Source organism: Hemiscyllium ocellatum, chromosome 17 (assembly GCF_020745735.1).
Source record: "Hemiscyllium ocellatum isolate sHemOce1 chromosome 17, sHemOce1.pat.X.cur, whole genome shotgun sequence".
NCBI lineage: Eukaryota > Metazoa > Chordata > Chondrichthyes > Orectolobiformes > Hemiscylliidae > Hemiscyllium > Hemiscyllium ocellatum.
Window position 1 is genome coordinate 71,432,899 of NC_083417.1, and position 21,297 is coordinate 71,454,195.

The following is a 21,297-nucleotide window of genomic DNA, read 5'->3' on the forward strand; positions in this document are numbered from 1 at the left end:
TTCTATTACACTCCTGATTTATGCCTTGTAGATCATAGACAGGCTTTGAAAGTCACAAGGTGACTTACTAACTGCAGGATTCTTATCCTCTGACCTGCTGTTATTACCACAGTGTTTATATCGCTAGTCCACTCTAGTTTTTGGTCAGTGGTAACCCCCATTGGTAGTGTGACAATGCTGCTCCTTTAACAAGGTTAAGTTATCCTTGTTTTCTTTTTAGAGGTGTCATAAAGACAGGGGTTCCATTTTCGAGTAAAAAATGAGGTCTGCAGATGCTGGAGATCACAGCTGCAAATGTGTTGCTGGTCAAAGCACAGCAGGCCAGGCAGCATCTCAGGAATAGAGAATTCGACGTTTCGAGCATAAGCCCTGATGAAGGCACAGCAGGCCAGGCAGCATCTCAGGAATAGAGAATTCGACGTTTCGAGCATAAGCCCTGATGAAGGGCTTATGCTCGAAACGTCGAATTCTCTATTCCTGAGATGCTGCCTGGCCTGCTGTGCTTTGACCAGCAACACATTTGCAGCAGAGGGGTTCCATTTTGTCTGCATTTATCTACTTAAAGATGCTTTTAAGTTTTTTAAAAATTGTACATAAAAGGGAGTTCCCTTTTCTCTGATTTGGTTTGGTTTGGTTTTAACAAGCAGTCAGTGTTTTGAGGCTGCTCATCAAAGAAACAGTTCCAGGCTGATCCTCCTTCTCTCTCTCTCTCTCTGACATCTCTCCTGTGTCTGATTTTACCTTTTGGTCAAGGGGGATTGTTGTAGGCATTTGGAAGAGCATCATTAAGTTAGGATGCTCTGTTGGGTTTTTGGATAGGTTAAGTTGTTCTGTATTCTGTTATCTTTTGTTTGTTTCATTTGGTGCTCCATAAATAAATTCTGTTTTGTTTAAAACTGAGGGGTTTGAACTAGCTGTGTTAGGCCTGGAATATCCACTCTACACCTGTTTAAAGCAATTAGAAAAGTTAGGGTCTGGGCTACTTTCTTGAAATGTTTTGAGGCGTTACAGCCTGCTCCATAAAAATAGTAAGATACTCAGCAATGGTAATATCATTGAATGTCAAGGACAGATGATTTGATTCTTTACAAAACAGTACAGCGCAGGAATGAGCCCTTCGGCCCATCGTGATTATCACTGGAAATAATCATAACCTGGCCCTTGTGTGGCACTAATGTGACTTTCCAATTGTCAGCTCAAGCATGAGTTCTGTCTAGGTCTTGCTGAATGGGGATACAGATTGCCTTTTCTGACCAGTTGTAAAATTGAACAGAACACTGTTTAAACATGAGCAAATACTCCCATATTTGCGGTTACAAAGGCAAGAAGGTTATTGATGAGACAGCTGAAGATGGTTAGGTCTCAGACACCACCCAGCCAGGCAAGTGGAGAATATTCCATCATACCCCTGACTTGTGCCTTGTAGATAGTTGTGAGGCTTTGGGACCTGAGTTACTGACTGCACGTTTCCTAGCCTCTGACCTGCTCTTGTAGCCATTACATTTTTCGAACCAAGCTGTAATTAGTTTGCGTTGTCCTGGTAAAACCCAAACTAAACATAAGTGAGCAGTTTGTTGCTGAATTAAAGTCACTGTCAACAACACTTCCTGTCACTTTGTGATGGTTCAAAATAGACTAATGGTTAGATTGAAAATGTGTTGCTAGAAAAGCGCAGCAGGTCAGGCAGCATCCAAGGTTTGGCGATGGAGGAGTCCAAGGACCTGCATGTCCTTGGTGGAGTGGGAGGGAGAGTTGAAGTGTTGAGCCACGGGGTGGTTGGGTTGGTTGGTCCGGGTGTCCTAGAGGTGTTCTCTGAAACATTCCACAAGTAGGCGGCCTGTCTCCACAATATAGAGGAGGCCACATTGGGTGCAGCGGATGCAGTAAATGATGTGTGTGGAGGTGCAGGTGAATTTGTGGTGGATATGGAAGGATCCCTTGGGGCCTTGGAGGGAAGTGAGGGTGGAGGTGTGGGCGCACGTTTTGCATTTCTTGCAGTTGCAGGGGAAGGTGCCGGGAGTGGAGGTTGGGTTGGTGGGGGGTGTGGACCTGACGAGGGAGTCACAGAGGGAGTGGTCTTTTCGGAACGCTGATAGGGGAGGGGAGGGAAATATATCCCTGGTGGTGGGGTCCGTTTGGAGGTGGCGGAAATGACGACGGATGATACGATGTATATGGAGGTTGGTGGGGTGGTAGGTGAGGACCAGTGGGGTTCTGTCCTGGTGGCGATTGGAGGGGCAGGTCTCAAGGGCGAGAAGTAGGAAGTGGAGGAGATGCAGTGAAGGGCATCGTCAATCACATCTGGGGGGATAATGCGGTCTTTGAAGAAGGAGGCCATCTGGGTTGTACGGTATTGGAACTGGTCTCCTGGGAGCAGATGCAGGGGAGACGAAGGAATTGGGAATATGGGATGGCGTTTTTACAAGGGGCAGGGTGGGAGGAGGTGTAGTCCAGGTAGCTGTGGGAGTCGGTTGGTTTATAGCAAATGTCTGTGTTGATTCGGTCACCCGAGATAGAAATGGAAAGATCTAGGAAGGGGAGGGAGGAGTCTGAGACGGTCCAGGTAAATCTGAGGTCAGAGTGGAAGGTGTTTGTAAAGTGGATGAACTGTTCAACTCCTCGTGGGAGCATGAGGCAGCACCAATACAATCATCGATGTAACGAAGGAAAAGGTAGGGGGTGGTGCCAGTGTAGCTGCAGAAGATGGACTGTTCCACATATCCTACGAAAAGGCAGGCATAGCTAGGGCCCATGCAGGTTCCCATGGCTACTCCTTTGGTTTGGAGGAAGTGGGAGGATTGGAAAGAAAAGCTGTTCAGGGTGAGGACCAGTTCAGTCAGTCGAAGGAGGCCAGACCACAGCAACACGACGGCTGGAGGAAGAGCGCCTCATCTTCCGCCTAGGAACCCTCCAACCACAATGGATGAACTCAGATTTCTCCAGTTTCCTCATTTCCTCTCCCCTCACCTTGTCTCAGTCTAATCCCTCAAACTCAGCACCGTCTTCCTAACCTGCAATCTTCTTCCTGACCTCTCCATTCCTGATGAAGGGCTTATGCTCGAAACGTTGAATTCCCTATTCCTGAGATGCTGCCTGGCCTGCTGTGCTTTGACCAGCAACACATTTGCAGCTTTTTTACTCTCCGCACCTACCCCCACTCCGGCCTATCACCCTCACCTTGACCTCCTTCCACCCATTGCATTTCCAACGCCCCTCCCCCAAGTCCCTCCTCCCTACCTTTTATCTTAGCATGCTGGACACACTTTCCTCATTCCTGAAGAAGGGCTCATGCCCGAAACGTTGACTCTTCTCCTTGGATGCTGCCTGACCTGCTGCACTTTTCCAGCAACACATTTTCAGCTCTGATCTCCAGCATCTGCAGTCCTCACTTTCTCCTAATGATTTGATTGGACTTGTTCTCTTTTTGTGGAAAGAATGTACCTAGGTAATCTTCCACACGTAAATGATTTTTTAAAAATCCAGTTTAGTGTCAAATTCTATGCCTTGGAATAGTTTACTATTTTAATGGTGCTATGTAAATTCAAGTTTCTGTTGTCATTGCATTGTGTTCTCAATGAGTTAAACCTTCTCCTTTACATTCCAGATTTAGATGGGACATTGAGAAGTTTAAGCCTCACTTTTCAATTTCTCCCGTGGAGGGCTATATCTCCCCAGGAATGCAAGTGTCCCTGGAAGTGATATTTCATCCAGCTAAAGTACATGCAGACATTCGTTTGGAAAACGTGCAATGTTTCATCGAAGGAGCCAAATCTCTCTATCTCTACCTGACTGGTTCATGTGTAGCACCAACTGCTATGAAAGAGGTACAACCACTTTGCAATAGCATATCAGCAACTGTAGTTCCTGCTTTACAAGAATGGCTACACTTCAGAAAGACTTCACTATCTGCAGATGGTCTTTGATGTTTTGATAACACCAAAGGATCTGTAGAAATGCCAGGCCTTCCTTTCTTTCTTTGTTCTTCCATTTTTTTTTCTTTCTTTCTTTCTGTCTTTTTTTAGACTTGTGTCATCTAGTCATCTAAATCAGGCATCTGGTATTGTGCTTGAAGCAATCAATTTTCTTACTAGGTTAAAATCACCCTTTAAAACCTGGCTTACATTGACGATCATTCTGAAACTGCTCTGGTAGTTGTTGATTGTAAGCAAAGCAAAGGAGGAGGCAGTGGCATAGTGGTAATATCTCTGGACTGGTAATCCTGAACCCCAGCTTAATGTGCTGAGGACATGGATTCAAATCCCATCACTGCTGACGTGGAAATTTAAATTCAGTTTAAAAATCTGGAATAAAGACCTAGTCTAATGGTGATGATATAACTACTGTTGATTACCATAAAAAGGGGAATAGTTTCCCACCAAAAAGAAGTGTGCTGCAGTTCCCAAGATATCTCAAGATAACTCTTCATGGTGGGTGAGCCACACTAGATTGGGGTTGACGCTGGCTGTCAGGTAATGTGAGAATGGTTGTGGTGACTCCCATTCGGGTGAAGCCTCATGGGGCTCCACACTTGACATCTGCTGGCCTGAGTGAAAATAGCAAAACGTCCCTCTGGAGCAGGCAATACACAATGGGGTGAAGTGTTGCTCACAAGCACTGTAACAGTAACATACTGGAAGGAATTAAGCTCCCACTTTATTTTGTGCATGTTTCTGACTGTAGCGAAGTTGTTTTGAATGCACTTCTGACTCATCATTTATGTGCATTGCAAACCCCATGTTTAGCATTCGCAGAGATATCTGTTGTTATACTCCCATTTGCAGATTCCAGAAGAACGACATGTGAAACATACTGAAAATAAAACATTTTGGAAATCACTGAGGGTCAGGTAGCATCCGTGGAGAGAGAGTAAGCTAAGGCATAGCATGGTGGCTCAGTGATTAGCACTGCTGCCTCATAACACCAGGAACCTGGGTTCAGTTCCAGCCTCAGGTGACTGTCTGTGTAGTCATAGAGTTGTAGTGTTTGTACATTTTCCTCCTGTCTGTGTGGATTTCCTCCAGGTGTTCTGGTTTCATCCCATAGTCCAAAGATTGCAGGTTAGGCAAATTGGCCATGCTAAATTGCCCATAGCGTCCAGAGACATGAAGGCTAGCCATGGGAAATGCAGGGTTAGAGGAATATGGTTGAGGAGATGGGCCTGGGTAGGTTTGAAGGGTTGGTGTTAACACAATGGGACAAATGGCCTGCTTCCATGCTGTAGGAATTCTATGATTCTAATGTTTTGAGTCTAGATAACTCTTCATGAAGGGTCCTCTGGACTCAAAACATTAGCTCGCTGTCTCTCTATGGATGCTGTGCCTGACCCATTGTGATTTCCAGTGCTCTTTGTTTTCAGTACAGGTTCCAGCATCTACAATAATTTGTTCCTTTGTGTGAAATGTGTAATTCTGGTAAGGTAGTTGCCAGTATTTTTTAATTGTGTGTAATTTGGATGGTCAGTAAGCAGGGCCACAGCTGGTTAGAGAATTCAGTGGAACCCCTCCCCCCACCTCATCCACAGGATCTTTATAATGTAGATTGACAGACAGTCAGCCTGCTCTCAAATCTTTCCTCAATTTTGTGTGACCCTTTCTGAAGACCTCAGCTCATCTGGGAGTGGGGCATGTGGAAAAGAGATGGTGGCTCAGTGGTTAGCACTGCTGCCTCACAGCACTAGGGTCCCAGGTTCGATTCCAGCCTTGGGCGACTGTCTGTTTGTGGAGTTTGCACATTCTCCCTGTGTCTGCGTGTGTTTCCTCCGGGTGATCTGGTTTCCTCCCACAATCCAAAGATGTGCAGATCAGGTGAATTGGCCGTGCTAAATTGCCCATACTGTTAGGTATGTTAGTCAGAGGGAATGCTTCTGGGTGGGTTACTCTTCGGAGGGTCGGTGTGGACTTTTAGGCCGAAGGACCTGTTTTCGCACTGTCGAGAATCTAATCTTAACGTTTCCAGAATCTAATCTTAACGAATCTAATTGATATTGAGGGAGAGGAGATTTGCAACCCGTAGTTTTCCATTCTAGTTGGGATTTTCCAGGAGCAAGGTAGTGTAAGGCTGACTGGCCCTTCCCAGACTGCGAGAGTGAGGAGTGCTCCACTCCCTCCCCAGTCCCAATTAGAAATCCTGCTAGGACACACTGCTGCAAGGTTCCTGGTCCCCACCAGTGTCAATGCCAACGAGTGCCACACATGCCACAGGCATCCAGCAACTCACCAAAAAAACCCTGTGTGCTGGCGCTAAGGTAAGGTAAAACAGGAGAGAATGCTGGACATCCTGCAGCCCTATCGCCCACCTCCCTCACCACACGTTCTGGGAGCAGGGTGGCAGGACTGTCAACTCTTGCTGGCCCATGGATACCCAAATGTTAATCATCCACTGCCCATGTGACCAGTCTTCACGTGGGAGACTAAGCTGTTTGTCCCTGATGAATGCCCATCACAATACTAAAGTATAGGTCAGCTGTTCTGAACTGAGGTCTGCCTAATACTCTGCTCACAGTATTTATCAGGTCAACCTTGTAATGAGAAGAAACCACAGTGCAGACGCATGCAACACATGATGTCAGCCTCAAGACAACCACTGCTTTTTACCAACATCATATGGTGGAGAAAGAATTCAATTCTCTTACACACACACACACACACACACACACACACACACACACACACACACACGTATTAACTGCTGTGAGGTACAATTTAATACAAGACAGTAGAATTCTTCAATTTTTAAAAATGTGTTGGCCATCCCTAATTGACTCAGAGGGCAGTTAGAAATCAACCATAGCTGTGTGTCTGGAGTCACATGTAATCTAAGTAAGGATGGCAGATTTCTTTCCCTCAAGGACATCAGTGAACCAGATAGTTTTATGACAATCAACGATCATTACTTTGTCACCTTTAGGTTAGCTTTTTATTTCAGATACTTTTAAAAACAATTTTCAATTTCAGTACCATCCTTGATGGGAATTTGAACCCAACTCCTCAGAACATTAGCTAGAGGTTTTGAATTACTAGTTCAATGACATTACAACTACATCACCACGAATAACAGGAAAACAGCACTCCTTTTGTTCTGTGAATGATGCATTATCATTTACAATCTGATTCTCCTTCATAAGGATTTGAAACATATTTGGCTCTGAACACATCTGCATGTTTGTTCCATCCACTGTTTGGGTTATAAATGGACTCTGACAGAGAATCTTATTCCATTATAACACATATTCAAAGACTATCATTATCTCCTTGAGCATATTAACTTTCTTCCGTCCCATATCCAAGAGCATCTGATGGTGTTTCCAAAGAGTCAAACACACTGACAAATATATTTTGTTTCAGTAAGTGCACATCATAATACAATATATTTTTCACCCTGGAGACCAAGACCATAACACCATCCTTGTTCACATGGAGGTATCTCCATGGAGTAAGTGTGTTGATGATTTTTAGTCAATAAACACCATTCTGACATAGAATTATATGGGCTTGCTTTCACACTCACTGAGTCAAAAACCTGAAATTCCCCTCCTAACAGGCCTGTGCGTCTCCCTATACAGATGAATTGCAGCAGTTCAAGAAGGTGACTCACCATCACTTTCTTAAGGGTAGTTAAGTTTCAGCTGCAAGTTCTGGCCCTGCCAACTTTGCTCACCATGAAAGAATATATTTTTTAAAGAAGTATACATGTTATGCAGCTAACAACAAGGATTGTGTCAAGAAGGCATGTTTACTAACAGAGAAAGAGTCACAACCTGCCCCTCTGTGTATAGTACTTGTCACTGCCCTTACAGAAGGATGTTAATACATTGGAAGCAGTTCAGACAAAGTTTACTAGACCAATGCCTGGAATAAGCAGATTGTCTTATGAGCAAAAGCTAGACAGGCCAAGCCTGTATCTTCTGGAATTTAGAAGAATCAGAGGTGACCTAATTGAAAAGTATAAGATCCTGAGGGTACTTGACCAGGTGAGTGTTGAAAGGACATTTCCTCTTGTGAGAGAATCTAGAATTAGAGGACACAGTTTAAAATAAAGGGATAACAATTTAAAACAGGGATATGAAAGGTTTTTTTTCTTAGCGGGTTGATAATTCCATCCCTCAAAAGGCAGTGCATGCGCAATCTAAATATTTTTAAGGCAGTGGTAGATAGATTCTTGGTGGTCAAGGTGGTGAACAATTATCAGGGATATGAAACAATCTAAAGTTGAGGTTAAAATTTGACCAGCCATGATCTTATTGAATGATGGAGCAGGCTCGAACGGCTGAGTGCCCTACTCTTGTTCCTGGTTTGTATCTGTCCATGTGATGACAGTTTTCCTCTGAGCTGACTCATGGTAGGAAATGCAACAGCTTAGGTGGATCTTGTATCAACTTTCGAACATGAATCCCAACCAAAATCCTTTAAATCACCTCTTCCTCAGTGGTTAGCACTGTTGCCTCACAGCGCCAGGGACCCGGGTTCGATTCCAGGCTTGGGCGACTGTCTGTGTGAGTTTGTACATTCTCCCTGCGTCTTCATGGGTTTGCTCTGGGTGCTCTGGTTTCCTCCCACAGTCCAAAGCTGTGCAGGTCAGGTGAATCAGTCATGCTAAATTGCCCATAATGTTCAGGGATGTGTAGGTTATATGCTTTAGTCAGGGGTAAATGTAGAATAATAGGGTAGGGGAATGGGTCTGGGTGGGATACTCTTTGGAGTTGGTGTGGACTTGTTGAGCCAAATGGCCTGTTTCCACACTGTAGGGATTCTATGCTATGATAAACACTCTTATGGTATTATTCAAGTTCAGTAGTGCCTCAAATTTTAGTTAAAAGAAGCAGGCAATGAGAATAAATGTACTACTAACGTTTGCTTTTCCTGATTGACATTATAGATGGTAATCATCCAAGAGGTGATGGTTTTTTTCCACAGAATCATAGAATCCCTATAGTCTGGAAAGAGGCCATTTGGCCCAACAAGTCCACACCAACTCTCTGAAGAGCATCCCATCCAAACTCAACCCCTTCCCTATCCCTGCAACCCCCATGGCTAATCTGCCTAACCTATACATCTCTGGACACAATGGGAAATTTACCATGGCCAATCCATCTAACCTGCACATCTTTGGACTGTGGGAGGAAACCGGAGCACCCGGAGGACACCCATGCAGACATGGGGAAAATGTGCAAACTCCACACAGATATTCGCCCGAGGCTGGAATTGAACCTGAGTCCCTGGTGCTGAAAGGCAGCAGTGCTAACCACTGCAATCCTATTTTTTCAATTATTTATTTCATGTCTCAACAAGATGATCTAGCCTCCTTAAAGTTTATACCTTTTCTGTTACTTTTACTTTCTTGGAATAACTGCAACAAAGAAGGCAGCATGTTCCTCCCTCTTCACCATTGGAAACATAGAAAATAGGCCATTCAGCCTTTAGCCCTTCGATTCAATATGATCCTGGCTGATCAAGCAACTTCAGCATCCCATTCCTGCTCTTTCTCCATACCCCATGATCACTTTAGTCACAAGGGCCATTCCAGCTCCCTCTTGAATATATCTAACAAACAGTCCCCACAGTTTCCTGTGGTAGAGAATTCCACAGGTTCACAATGCTTTGAATGAAAAAAGTCTTCCTCATCTTGGTCCTGAATCGCTTGCCCCTTATTGCACTAGTGTGCTTGAACAAACCTGACCATTTTTCTTTCCATTCTCAATGTCAAGTGTCATTTCCCCACTTGTTAACTTGTTTAACCTTTATCTTTTTTGTCACAAGACATTCAAAACCAGAATGTCAATAAATTCTTCCAGGCTGGAAGTTTTAGATTAGAACCGGATAAACATGTTGAGCCTCTCAGCATGTTTTCACTTACAGTAAAAAAAACACTGGAGAACTTGTTATGTTCTTTCTTTATTTTGGATGGAAAAAGATGTCTCCAATGAGCTACGATCATTTCCAGGCAGATGTGTACTCCTGCAAAACAGACATCAGACACTAATTGTGACCACCAGGCCATTTTAAGCTACACAAACATATTTATCCTCCAGAGCTTGTTTGCTGTGCTGATTGTGCTAAACACTGTCTGCAATGCTGTGAGTGAGATGGGGAACTATTTTGACAACATGCTAGGTTAAAGACTGAGAATTATAACTAAGGAAATAACTGAATAGTGAAGCTGAAAAATAGAGATTTGGTCTGTATTACCATAACAATATTTATCAGTCAGCCAATGCTCGTCAGATGATCAGGTCACTAGCATGTTACTACTTCTGGAAGCTTGCTACTTCCAACCGGCTGCTGCGTTTTCTACTTTACAATGTCGAACCACTTTAAAAATGTAGAGTTTATTCAAGGAAAAGCTGCTGTGTGTCCTAGATAAGTATGTACCTGTCAGGCAGGGAGGAAGATATAGAACGTGTGAGCCGTGGTTTACTAAGGAAGTGGAATCCCTGGTCAAGAAGAAGAAGAAGGCTTATGTTACGACAAAATGTGAAAACTCAATTAGGGCGCTTGAGGGTTACAAGGAAGTCAGGAAAGACCTAAAAGGAGAGCTCAGAAGAGCCAGGAGGGGACATGAGAAGTTGTTGGTGGATAGGATCAGGGTTAAGCCTAAGGCTTTCCATAGGTATGTCAGGAATAAAAGAATGATGAGAGTTAAATTAGGGCCAATCAAGGATAATAGTGGGAAGTTGTGTGTGGAGTCAGAGGAGATAGGGGAAGCAGTAAATAAATACTTTTCGACAGTTTTCACTATAGAAAATGAAAATGTTGTCAAGGAAGATACAGAGATACTTGCATCTAGACAAGAAGAAATTGAGGTTCACAAGGAAGAGGTATTAGAAATACTGCAGAGTGTGAAAATAGACAAGTCCCCTGGGCTGGATGGGATCTATCCTAGGATCCTCTGGGAAGCATGGGAAGAGATTGCCGAGCCTTTGGCATTGACCTTCAAATCATCATTGTCTACAGGAATAGTCCTGAGGACTGGAGGATAGTAATTGTGGTTCCCTTGTTCAAACAGGGTAGTAAGACAACCCTGGTAATTACTGACCAGTGAGTCTCATTTCAGTTGTTGGTAAAGTGTTGGAAAAGGTTATAAGAGATAGGATTTATAACCATCTAGAAAATAATAATCTGATCAGGGACAGTCAGCATGGTTTTGTTAAGGATAGGTCGTGCCTAACGAATCTTATTGACTTTTTTGACAAAGTGACCAAACAGGTGGATGAGAGTAAACTGGTTGATGTGGTGTATATGGATTTCAGCAAGGCATTCGATAAGGTTCCCCACAATAGGCTATTATACAAGATGCGGAGGAATGGGATTGTGGGAGACATAGCAGCTTGGATTAGTAATTGGCTTGCTGAAAGAAAACAGAGGGTTGTAGTTGTTGTAACATGTTCATCTTGGTGTCCAGTTACTAGTGGCGAACTGCAAGGGTCAGTATTGGGTCCACTGCGGTTCGTCATTTTTATAAATGACCTGGATGAGGGCTTAGAAGGGTGGGTTAGTAAATTTGCGGACGACACTAAGGTTGGTGGAGTTGTGGATAGTGACAAAGAATGTAGTAGGTTGCAGAGAGACGTAGATAGGATGCAGAGCTGGGCTGAGAGGTGGCAAATGGAGTTTAATGTGACAAGTGTGAGGTGATACACTTTGGCTGGAGTAATCGGAATGCAAAGTACTGGGCTTATTGTAGGATTCTTGGGAGTGCAGATGAGCAGAGAGATCTTGGTATCCATGTACACAGATCCCTGAAAGTTGCCACCCAGATTGACAGGGTTGTTAAGAAGGCATACAGTGTTTTGGGCCTTTATTAATAGAGGGATTGAGTTCTGGAACCAGGAGGTTATGCTGCAGCTGTACAAAGCTCTGGTACGACCACACTTGGAGTATTGTGTACAGTTCTGGTCACCGCATTATAAGAAGGATATGGAAGCTTTGGAAAGGGTGCAGAGGAGATTTACTAGGATGTTGCCTGGTATGGAAGAAATGTCTTATGAGGAAAGGCTGAGGGCCTTGAGATAGTTCTTGTTAGAGAGGAGAAGGTTGAGAGGTGACTTAATAGAGACATACAAGATAATCAGAGAGTTACATAGGGTAGACAGGGAGAGCCTTTTTCCAAGTATAGGGACGGCAAACACGAGGGGACACAACTTTAAAGTGAGGGGAGATAGGTATAAGACAGATGTCAGAGGTAGTTTCTTTACTTAGAGAGTAGTAAGGGTATGGAATGCTTTGCCTGCATCAGTAGTAGATTCATCAAGTTTAAGTGCATTTAAGTCATCATTGAACAGGCATATGGACATACATGGAATAGTGTAGGTGGGATGGGCTTCAGATTAGTATGACAGGGCGGTGCAACATCGAGGGCCAAAGGGCCTGTACTGCGCTGTTATGTTTTATGTACTTTACTAAAGTATTTAATTGGCTGAATATCAACTTTCTCAGGCTGTGAAAGATGTTATGTTACATGGAATTGCTGATAATGTACAGCATAGAAACTGACCATTCAACCTAAGTAGTCCATTTTAGAAATAAAATAAAGAATTGCAAATGCTGGCAATCTGAACAAAAGTAGAAATTGCTGGACGAACTCAACAGGTCTGGCAGCATCTGTGGAGAGAAAGCAGAGTTAACAGAGTGAACCTTATTCAGTCAATCACAGAGTTCATGATCAACATGTTCCTCTTCCTGCATTTGACGTCTATCGCCATCAGTATAACTTCTTCCTCAATTGCTGGCCAAGCTTCTCTCAAATTGCATCTACACTATCACCTCATTCACCCAGTCTGGTAGTGAGTGCTACTATCTCATCATTCTTTGGCTAAAGAAGTATTTTCTTAATTCCCTATTGGATTTCTTGGTTATTATCTGGTTCTGATAGCCCCAGCTTTCATTCTTCCATCTTCTCCATTACATACGCTGTAAAACTTTGAAGACCTTTATCAGATCTCTTCAGTCTTTCCAGGACAAATTGCCTAGTTTTTCTGTCCTAAGTTTGTAGTTCTGATATAATTTTTGCTGTCTCAATACCCTTTATAGATATTGAATCAACTGTTCAGGGATATTATAACACACCTGTGGAGCAGGTTGGAATTGAACTCAAAGCCTCCTAGCTCGACGATAGGGACATTGCAACTGTACCCCAATAATCCTCCCACAGTGTCTTTCTAACCTTGATATAATATGGTGACGAAACTGCACTCAGAAATCCAAATGTGATCTCACCTGAATTCAATAAAAGTTTATCAGCGCGCCTCTACTTTTGGTTCACATGCCATCAGAAAGAAACACTAGTTTGCTTCTGTTGTAACTCCATTTGTCTGCCTTTTTATTTCCAATGATTTGTGTGCCTTTATCATACAGTGAATTTAAATGCCAGTCTTTCCTGTTTTTCTTTTGTTACACTCTTTCTGGGTTTGTATTGAATAACTTTGTAAACCAAACTAGTGGGAACAGTAGCCTGATAACCTACTGGGTTAATGTCTCAATAAAATCATTGCAGACACATAGCATTAAGTATGATGACAAGAAGAACTTCATTTCAGGCTGTAGAGTATTAATTCAGGTCAGTGTTGTATCTAAAAGATATACTGTGTTCGACAATTTTATTGATTTTTGCCAGGCTTAATTTGAAAAAAAACTAACATAGAAATAATTTGCATTTGTATTGTGTTTTTCCTATGCTTCAGAACCAATTAAGTAGAAGAAAATGGGTAATCAGTGTTGTAACTCACACTATACTGATAGAAATGGATTCCACATAACTTTGGTATCACACAGCCTTCAGGTATAAGTTGTTTCCCTTGATGGTGAGCCTGGGGATGGAAAGCTGAGAATGTCCATGGATGAAGAGAGAAATTCTGTCCCTTCAGCATCTGAAGGAACAGAAGTTTTCCTGATACTTTTTAAGTGCTTTTATTTTTATGTCATTGAGTTTTAATCTCTACAAGTAAACTATCAGAACTGAGAGGTTATACTTATCAGGGGAGACTGAACAAATTAGGACTGTTTTCTTTTGAGAAGACCAAATAGTGATCGGTTAGAAGTTTTGAAATTTAAGTCAGTGTTTTTCCGGGTCCCCATCCAGGTGAGTTTGGGATTGTGGGAATCTGTTTAATTGGACAGGAAGGTGGTGGGTGGAAACTCTCCACCTCTGCCCCATTTAACCGCAGATTGGGAAGTCTTGCAGACAACCTGCTATTTCGCCAGCCAGGGAACTCTCCATGCCGAAAGCAAAACAGGTTTCTGGTGGGGAGGAAAGGTGCTACCTCATAGTCAAGCTCTCATTGCCTGGTCAAGGGACCAAGCTTTAGAAAAACTGCTCTTGCTTTAAGAGCTGCCCCAGGCATTACATTCTGGCTTCCCATTCTGCACTTTGCAAACCCTGCCCGATAACTTCCAATCTACCACATTCACCTTCAGCCTGTGTTCTTTAGTAATCCTAGGCCTCTCTGTGGACACATTTTTAACACCATCCTCTAATTGTCCTGGCCTCTAATTGTCCATTAAGTCCCAGAGAGGGGTCGGAGCAGGATTCCTACCCCTGGAATTTTAATTACACAGAAGGCCCATCACTGTCCATTTATGTCTCTGACTGAACCTTAACACGGCAGATGTTTCCTAAAGAGAACTACCACAGACCAGAGTGAGACACAACACATCTCAAATATGCTGTGCAGTCAATTTCAGCATTTTCACTCACTAAGGAAATCACAATTTGGGCTTATGTTTAATATGGTCACCCTTCATTCTGTATTTCCAGCTCTTGTGGGCTACATAAAATTACCCTTTCCCTCCTTGTTTTCCTAACTACCTTTGTATGATCAGCAAATTTAGCTAAAATGCAATCTGTTCCAACATTCAAGTCATTTAGACCGTGAATAATTGAAGTCTCAGCACTCATCTCTGTGGCATCTCATAGAGTCATAGAGATATACAACTCGGAAATAGACCCTTCAGTTCAACTCATCCATGCAGGCCAGATATCATATATAATCCTAGTTCCATTTGCCAGAATTTGGCTCATATCCCTCTAAACCTTTTCTATTCATATCCTCATCCAGATGCTTTTTAAATTGGTTAGGCCATTTTTGCAGAATTGCATGGAATTCTCGTCTCCCTCCTTTAGGAAGGATGTTGTGAAACTTGAAAGGGTTCAGAAAAGATTTACAAAGAATTTGCCAGGATTAGAGGGTTTGAGCTGACTAGTGGCTGACTAGGCTTGGACTACTTTCCCTGGAGCATTGGAGACTGAGGGGTGATCTGGTAGAGATTTATAAAATCATGACAGACACAGATAGGGTAAATAGACAAGGTCTTTTCTATTGGGTGGAGGAGTCCAAAACTAGAGAGCATAGGTTTAAGGTGAGGGGGATGGTGGCATGGTGGCTCGGTGGTTAGCACTACTGCCTCATAGCACCAGGGACCTGGGTTCGATTCCAGCCTTGGGTGACTGTCTATGTGGAGTTTGCACATTTTCCACATGTCTGCGTGGATTTACTCCGGGTGCTCCATTTCTTCCCACAATCCAAAGGTGTGCAGGTCAGGTGAATTGGTCATGCAAGTTTGCCCATAGTGTTCAGGAATGTGTAGGTTAGGTGCATTAGTCAGGGGAAATGTGGAGTAATAGGGGTAGGGGAATGAGTCCGACTAAGTTACTGTTCAGAGGATTGGTATGGATTTAATGGGCCAAATGGCCTGTTTCCATGCTGTAGGGATTCTATGATTCTATGAAATTTTGTGATCGTACCAGCCTCCACCACTTCCTTAACTCACCTTAAACGTATGCCCAAGAGTTTGGACTCCCCCTCTCCATAGAAGACCATGCCTATTTATCCTATCCATGTCCCTCATGATTTTATACACCTCTAAGACCACCTCTGCTCCAGGAAAAATAGCCTCAACCTATTCAGCCACTATCTATAGCTCAAACCCTCCAACCCTGGCAACATCTTCATAAATCTTTTGTGAACCCTTTCAAGTTTCACACCATCTTTCCTATAAGAAGGAGACCAGAACTGCACGCAATTGGCCTAACCAATGTCCTGTACAGCCACAATATGACCTCCCAACTCCTGTACTCAATGCACTGACCAATAAAGGAAAGCATAAAAAAAGTTTTCTTCACTATCCTATCTACATGCAACTTCACTTTCAAGGAGCTATGAATCTGCACTCCAAGGTCTCTTTGTTCAGCAACACCCCCAGGACCTCAGCATTAAGTGTATAATATCTGCCCTGATTTGCCTTTACAAAATGCAGCACTTCACATTTATCTAAATTAAACTCCATCTGCTATTCCTCAGCCCATTGGCCCATCTGATTAAGATACTGTTGTACTCGGAGGTAATCTTTTTCCTTGTCCACCACATCTTCAATATATAAATGACAAAAAGCAGTGGACCCAGCACCAATCCTTGTGGCTCACCACTGATCACAGGCCTCAGGTCTGCACAGGAACCCTCCATCACCATCCTCTGTCTTCTACCTTCGAGCCAGTTCTGTATCCAAATACTCAGTTCTTCCTATATCCCATGTGATCCCTTGCTAATCAGTCTACCATGAGGAATCTTGTTGAATCCCTTACAGAGGTCCATATAGGTTACATCCAATGCTCTACCCTCATCAATCCTCTTCATTACTACTTTAAAAAATTCTGTCAAGTTAGTGAGACATGATTTCCCATGCACAAAGCCAAACTGACTATCCCTAATGAGTCCTTGCCTTTCCAAATACATGTAAATCCTGTCCCTCAGGATTCCCTCCAACAACTTGCTCATTACTGGTTCCCCTTTATCTACCTTGCATCTCAAAAAGCTCTCATACAATATGTCTTTCACTAAACCATGTTGACTATGCTTGAATGAATTTTAATGTCAGTTTCGCATATGCAGCATTTCCCAGACATTTCCTCCTCAGTGGGCTCTCTGCTAACATGACCTTTCCTGCATTGTTTTTGGTCTCATCTTCAGATCCTCTTGCTGCTGCTGCTCTTGCTTTCCTGACAATTTGCCAGCTCCTATACCTTTCCTCTCCACTTTGTCAGGGACTTTTCTTGCCTTAGTTAAAAAACAAAGGAAGAACATTACAGCACAGGAATAGGCCTTTTGGTACACTAAGCTTGTACAGACACACAATGCATTTATAACTTAAGAAAACTTTTGCCTCTATGTGGTTTGTATCTCTCTATTTCCTGCCTGTTCATATATCTGTCAAAATGGATGTAATTTTGCTCACTGAGTTGGAAGGTTCATTTTCAGATGTTTTGTCACCATACTAGATAACATCATCACTGATAAAAGTGTGCAGATTAGTTGAATTGGTCATGTTAGATTGCCCACAGTGTTCAGGAATGTGTAGGTTAGGTGTATTAGTCAGCAAGCAAACTTATATCCAGAACCTCAAGCTGAGCTACAAATCTTCTCAAAACTCTTCTGTCAAAATGCCTCTTAAACATCGCTATTATATCCGTCTCTCCCATCTCCTCTTGCAGCACGTTCCAGACACTTATCCCCCTCTGTGTAATAAAACTTGCCTCTTACATCTCCCTTAAACTTACCCCCTTTTACCTAAAATCTACATTCCCTAATTATTGACATTTCTACACTGGGAAAAAGACTCCAAATATTAGCTTAGTCCCTGTGGATTCTGCCCTCTGGTTTCCATTCTAGTTTGTGCTGAAGTCCTCAACTCTATCAATTGGCAAAGGTTAGTCAGTTCAGCTAATCCTGGGACTTCAGCTGCTACCTACATTGATCAACTTCTGTCTTTTTCTCTTATGGTCTACCATAGATTCAATTGCTTACAGTTTCTGCTATTGATTTTTTCAAAAAGTCTAGTTGATTGATACATTTCTTGTCCTGCAGTAAAATTAACTTTTTAAAAACATTGTGCAAAGTAATAAATAAATAACTTTTCATTAAAGCCTTTTTATGCACATCCTATTGTCACCATAAGATTGATTAGTCTCATACAGTGGGTCATTGGAATGGAAGTGCCTTAGCCTGTCTTAGGGAGCATATGGGGCCTTTGTGGAGGTGGGTGGCTATGGCCAGGCAATGAAGATCCTGTCTTTGTGGAAAAAAGTACTGGCCGAGATTTCAGGTCACAATGACCTTTCATCAGAGAGTCATAGAATCACAGAGTCACAGAGATGTACAGCATGGAAACAGACCCTTCAGTCCAACTCGTCCATGCTGACCAGATATCCTAACCCAATCTAGTCCCACCTGCCAACACCTGAACCATATCCCTCCAAACTCTTCCTATCCATATACCCATCCAAATGCCTTTTAAATGTTGCAATTGTACTAGTGTCCACCACTTCCTCAGGCAGCTCATTCCATACACGCACCACCCTCTGAGTGAAAAAGTTGCCCCTTGAGAAAGTTAAATTTGGAGCATGGGGTTGAGGGGTTAAGGAAAGAGGCTGAAGTGGAACATAAACACCAGCATGAACTGGTTGGGCAAATGGCCTCTTTCTGTGCTGTATATTGTATGTAACATCTTGCTAGCTCAGTTATTTAGACAGCTAGCATTTAGTTCAGAGTGATGCAAACAGCACAGTTTGATTCCCATTCCAGACTGGGGGCCCTACTCTTTGTCCTTCCCCTGAGTGTAGAAGGTGCTGGTAAACTGCCACTAGCAAAAATCACAAGGAATCACAGTTTATAAGATCCAGGAGCAGGAACTGGCAATTCAGCCCTATTTATGGTTGATTTCATCTTGGCCTCAACTCCACTTTCCTGCTCGCTCTCTATAACCCTTAAATCTCTTCCTAATTAAAAATATATCTTCTACTTAAATTTTTTCAGTGTCCCAGCAGCCACCTCACTCTAAGATAGTGAATGTCACAAATTTATGACCCTTAGAGAGAGGTAAGTCCTCCTCACCTCTGTTTTAAATCTGTCATCCCTTCGCCGAAAGCTATGAGTTCTCTTTCTGGATTGCCTCACAAAGGGAAATAGCTGCTCTATGTCCACTTTGTCAATCCCCTTTAGCATCATCTCTACCTCAGTTAGATCTCCATTAATGAAGCATCAGCAGATAATGAGCCAAGGACCTGCCTTCAGCAGAGCGCATATTAACAAATGATCTGTGTAATCCTTTTCAAGTCTGAATACTACTCGGATGGTGTTAAAATGTGCACTAACATTGCAGTTACATGTCACTTACAGGTACTCAATTTCAGCTGTCAAGTTCGGACCTCACAGGTTCACAGCATTGTACTAACTAATCGCACCAACCAGGTCTGGAATCTGCAGCCCTCAATTGAAGGAGAGTATTGGAGTGGACCTAAGGTTATCACTGTGCAACCTCATCTGCAGAACCAAACCTATGACATCACATATAAGCCACTCACCATGACAATGGATGGCAAAAAGCATCAGGTAAAAGAAAAGGCCACTTGGCACAGAGTGATTTTGAATCTGTTCACAGGGCTGTCATTTGGGAGTTGCAGTGCCTGCTGAACTTGCATAGGTGTAGCTCACCCCCTCTGATCCCTCTTTCCATCCATCAATTCTTAATCCAAATCTCTCTCACACTTCGCTCGCACTCTCTCTCTCTCTCTCCACTCATCAGGAGGAACCTATTAATCTAAATGTTATTTTGTGAACTCATACAGAAAAGCAGAAAGGTAACAGTGATTCAAACACATCAGCCTTTTTGATCTTGAGAATCAGTATACATTTGAACCTTTAGATCTACAATGGCGTTTAACACTCACTTAGTCATAATGGGTTGCAACTCAAGATTAGTGCACAAAGGGCAGGAGGAGAGAGGGAGCTAGGGGATGGCTATTAGAAGTTGATTCCAACACACTTTTCTGTGCTAGCCTCTGAATAGTTTTACAATTGAACAACCAAAGTGCATGGATTAGGCTTGTTGGTTACACTGGGTGAGCTGCGTTTGGCAGGGCTAAGGAATGATGAAATTAAGGCCTCCTTCTTTGCTAAAATCCCATGATTGTAAAAGTGTAGAAACATGTGTTGAGCGTCAACTCAGAGAAACTATCTGCAGTGACACAGGGACTATTTTCCTCCCGTGAAACTTCAAACCACAGAATAAACAACCTCCTGCATTTGCCACACTTGCCACATATCACGTCTCCAGTGACCCCTACTGTATCTTGACATATTATTTCCTATCGAACCAGGTTAGATCACACCGAGTGCTTCCCACAGTTCTAGTGCCAGTGAGGTGTAGGCCTCTAGGGAGGGAGCAAAACAGATTTACACAGATGGAAAACTATAACTCCGAGGTTCTACCCTGTCAGGGAAGGATGAACAGTCTGGGTGTCTTCTCAGGAGAAAAGGGGGGCCTGAGACAGAACTTAATTGGAGATTTTAAAATTATGAAAATTGTTAGAGCTGATAAAGCAAATGTCTTTATTTTGCTGAAAAGCAGGGCAGCCAACAAAACGCAGTCATCAAGAAATCAAGTTGAGACTTCACAAGCATTATCTTTACTGCAAGAATGTTAAAAATGTGGAACTCACTGGGACACGTGATTGAGGTGAATAAGAGGGCTAGGGAAAGAAATCATGGGCTCTGGTGATTTTCCTGCATCCAGACCCAATTTCTCCTCCCAAACCCACATTAACTCTCAACAATTTCATTTCAGCGCTTCCACAACGCGACTTGAGTCCAACAGAATAGATTACCACAGCACAGAGGGACCTCAGTGTGTCACTAATTCCCCGTGTTCAATATTGATCAGTATTTCTGTGTTTCTGCAGGGCTCTGTCTTTTTCCCATTGCCTGATGGTACAGGATTGCTCTACATGTTACAAGGAGTTGCTGAGCCCCCAAAGGCAGTCGCAGTTATAAATCGTGAAGTGCCTTGCAAGACGTTACACACTGTATTGTTATCAATTCACAACTGGCTCCCCAAACCACAACGGTAGGCAAAAAGTCACTGCAAATATATGTAAAGGAATAACTCTTGTTTATGATCATCTATTAGCGAATTAACCTGGAAAGTTAGTTCAACTTAGCTCCCCCTTAGTTTAAGAGTGTTCTGCCAATCCTGTATCCACACCTGTGAGGAATATCAGCAAGGAAGATCAAGTAAGGCAGTCAGTGTTGGTGCTGTATTCAACAACAGTGCACATTTTCTCAGGAGAAAGCTTGGGAACTGTATGAAGCGAGTGGCCTCTCACATGTCAGCATGTTTATCCTGCTGTATTCTGCAGTGTATCGTCAAGACCCCAAAAAGATTTCATGTCAGTTCCCAGGGTTAGCTCAGTGAAATGTCAGCTTGATTCTCAGTGACCCTCACAGCTTTGAATCTGATAGCTCATTGTTGCAAG

The 21,297-nt window shown here is 42.9% G+C and overlaps 1 protein-coding gene across 1 annotated transcript in view; it reads left to right on the top strand.

Annotated features, from left to right (window-relative positions):
- hydin (HYDIN axonemal central pair apparatus protein) overlaps positions 1 to 21,297 on the top strand; it is an 888,678-nt gene that overhangs the window by 833,934 nt on the left and 33,447 nt on the right. Inside the window, exons 84-86 of the mRNA XM_060837518.1 lie at positions 3,605 to 3,824; positions 19,163 to 19,375; positions 20,725 to 20,888. Of these exons, the coding sequence (XP_060693501.1) occupies positions 3,605 to 3,824; positions 19,163 to 19,375; positions 20,725 to 20,888 (597 nt within the window). The remainder of the gene's footprint in view (positions 1 to 3,604; positions 3,825 to 19,162; positions 19,376 to 20,724; positions 20,889 to 21,297) is intronic.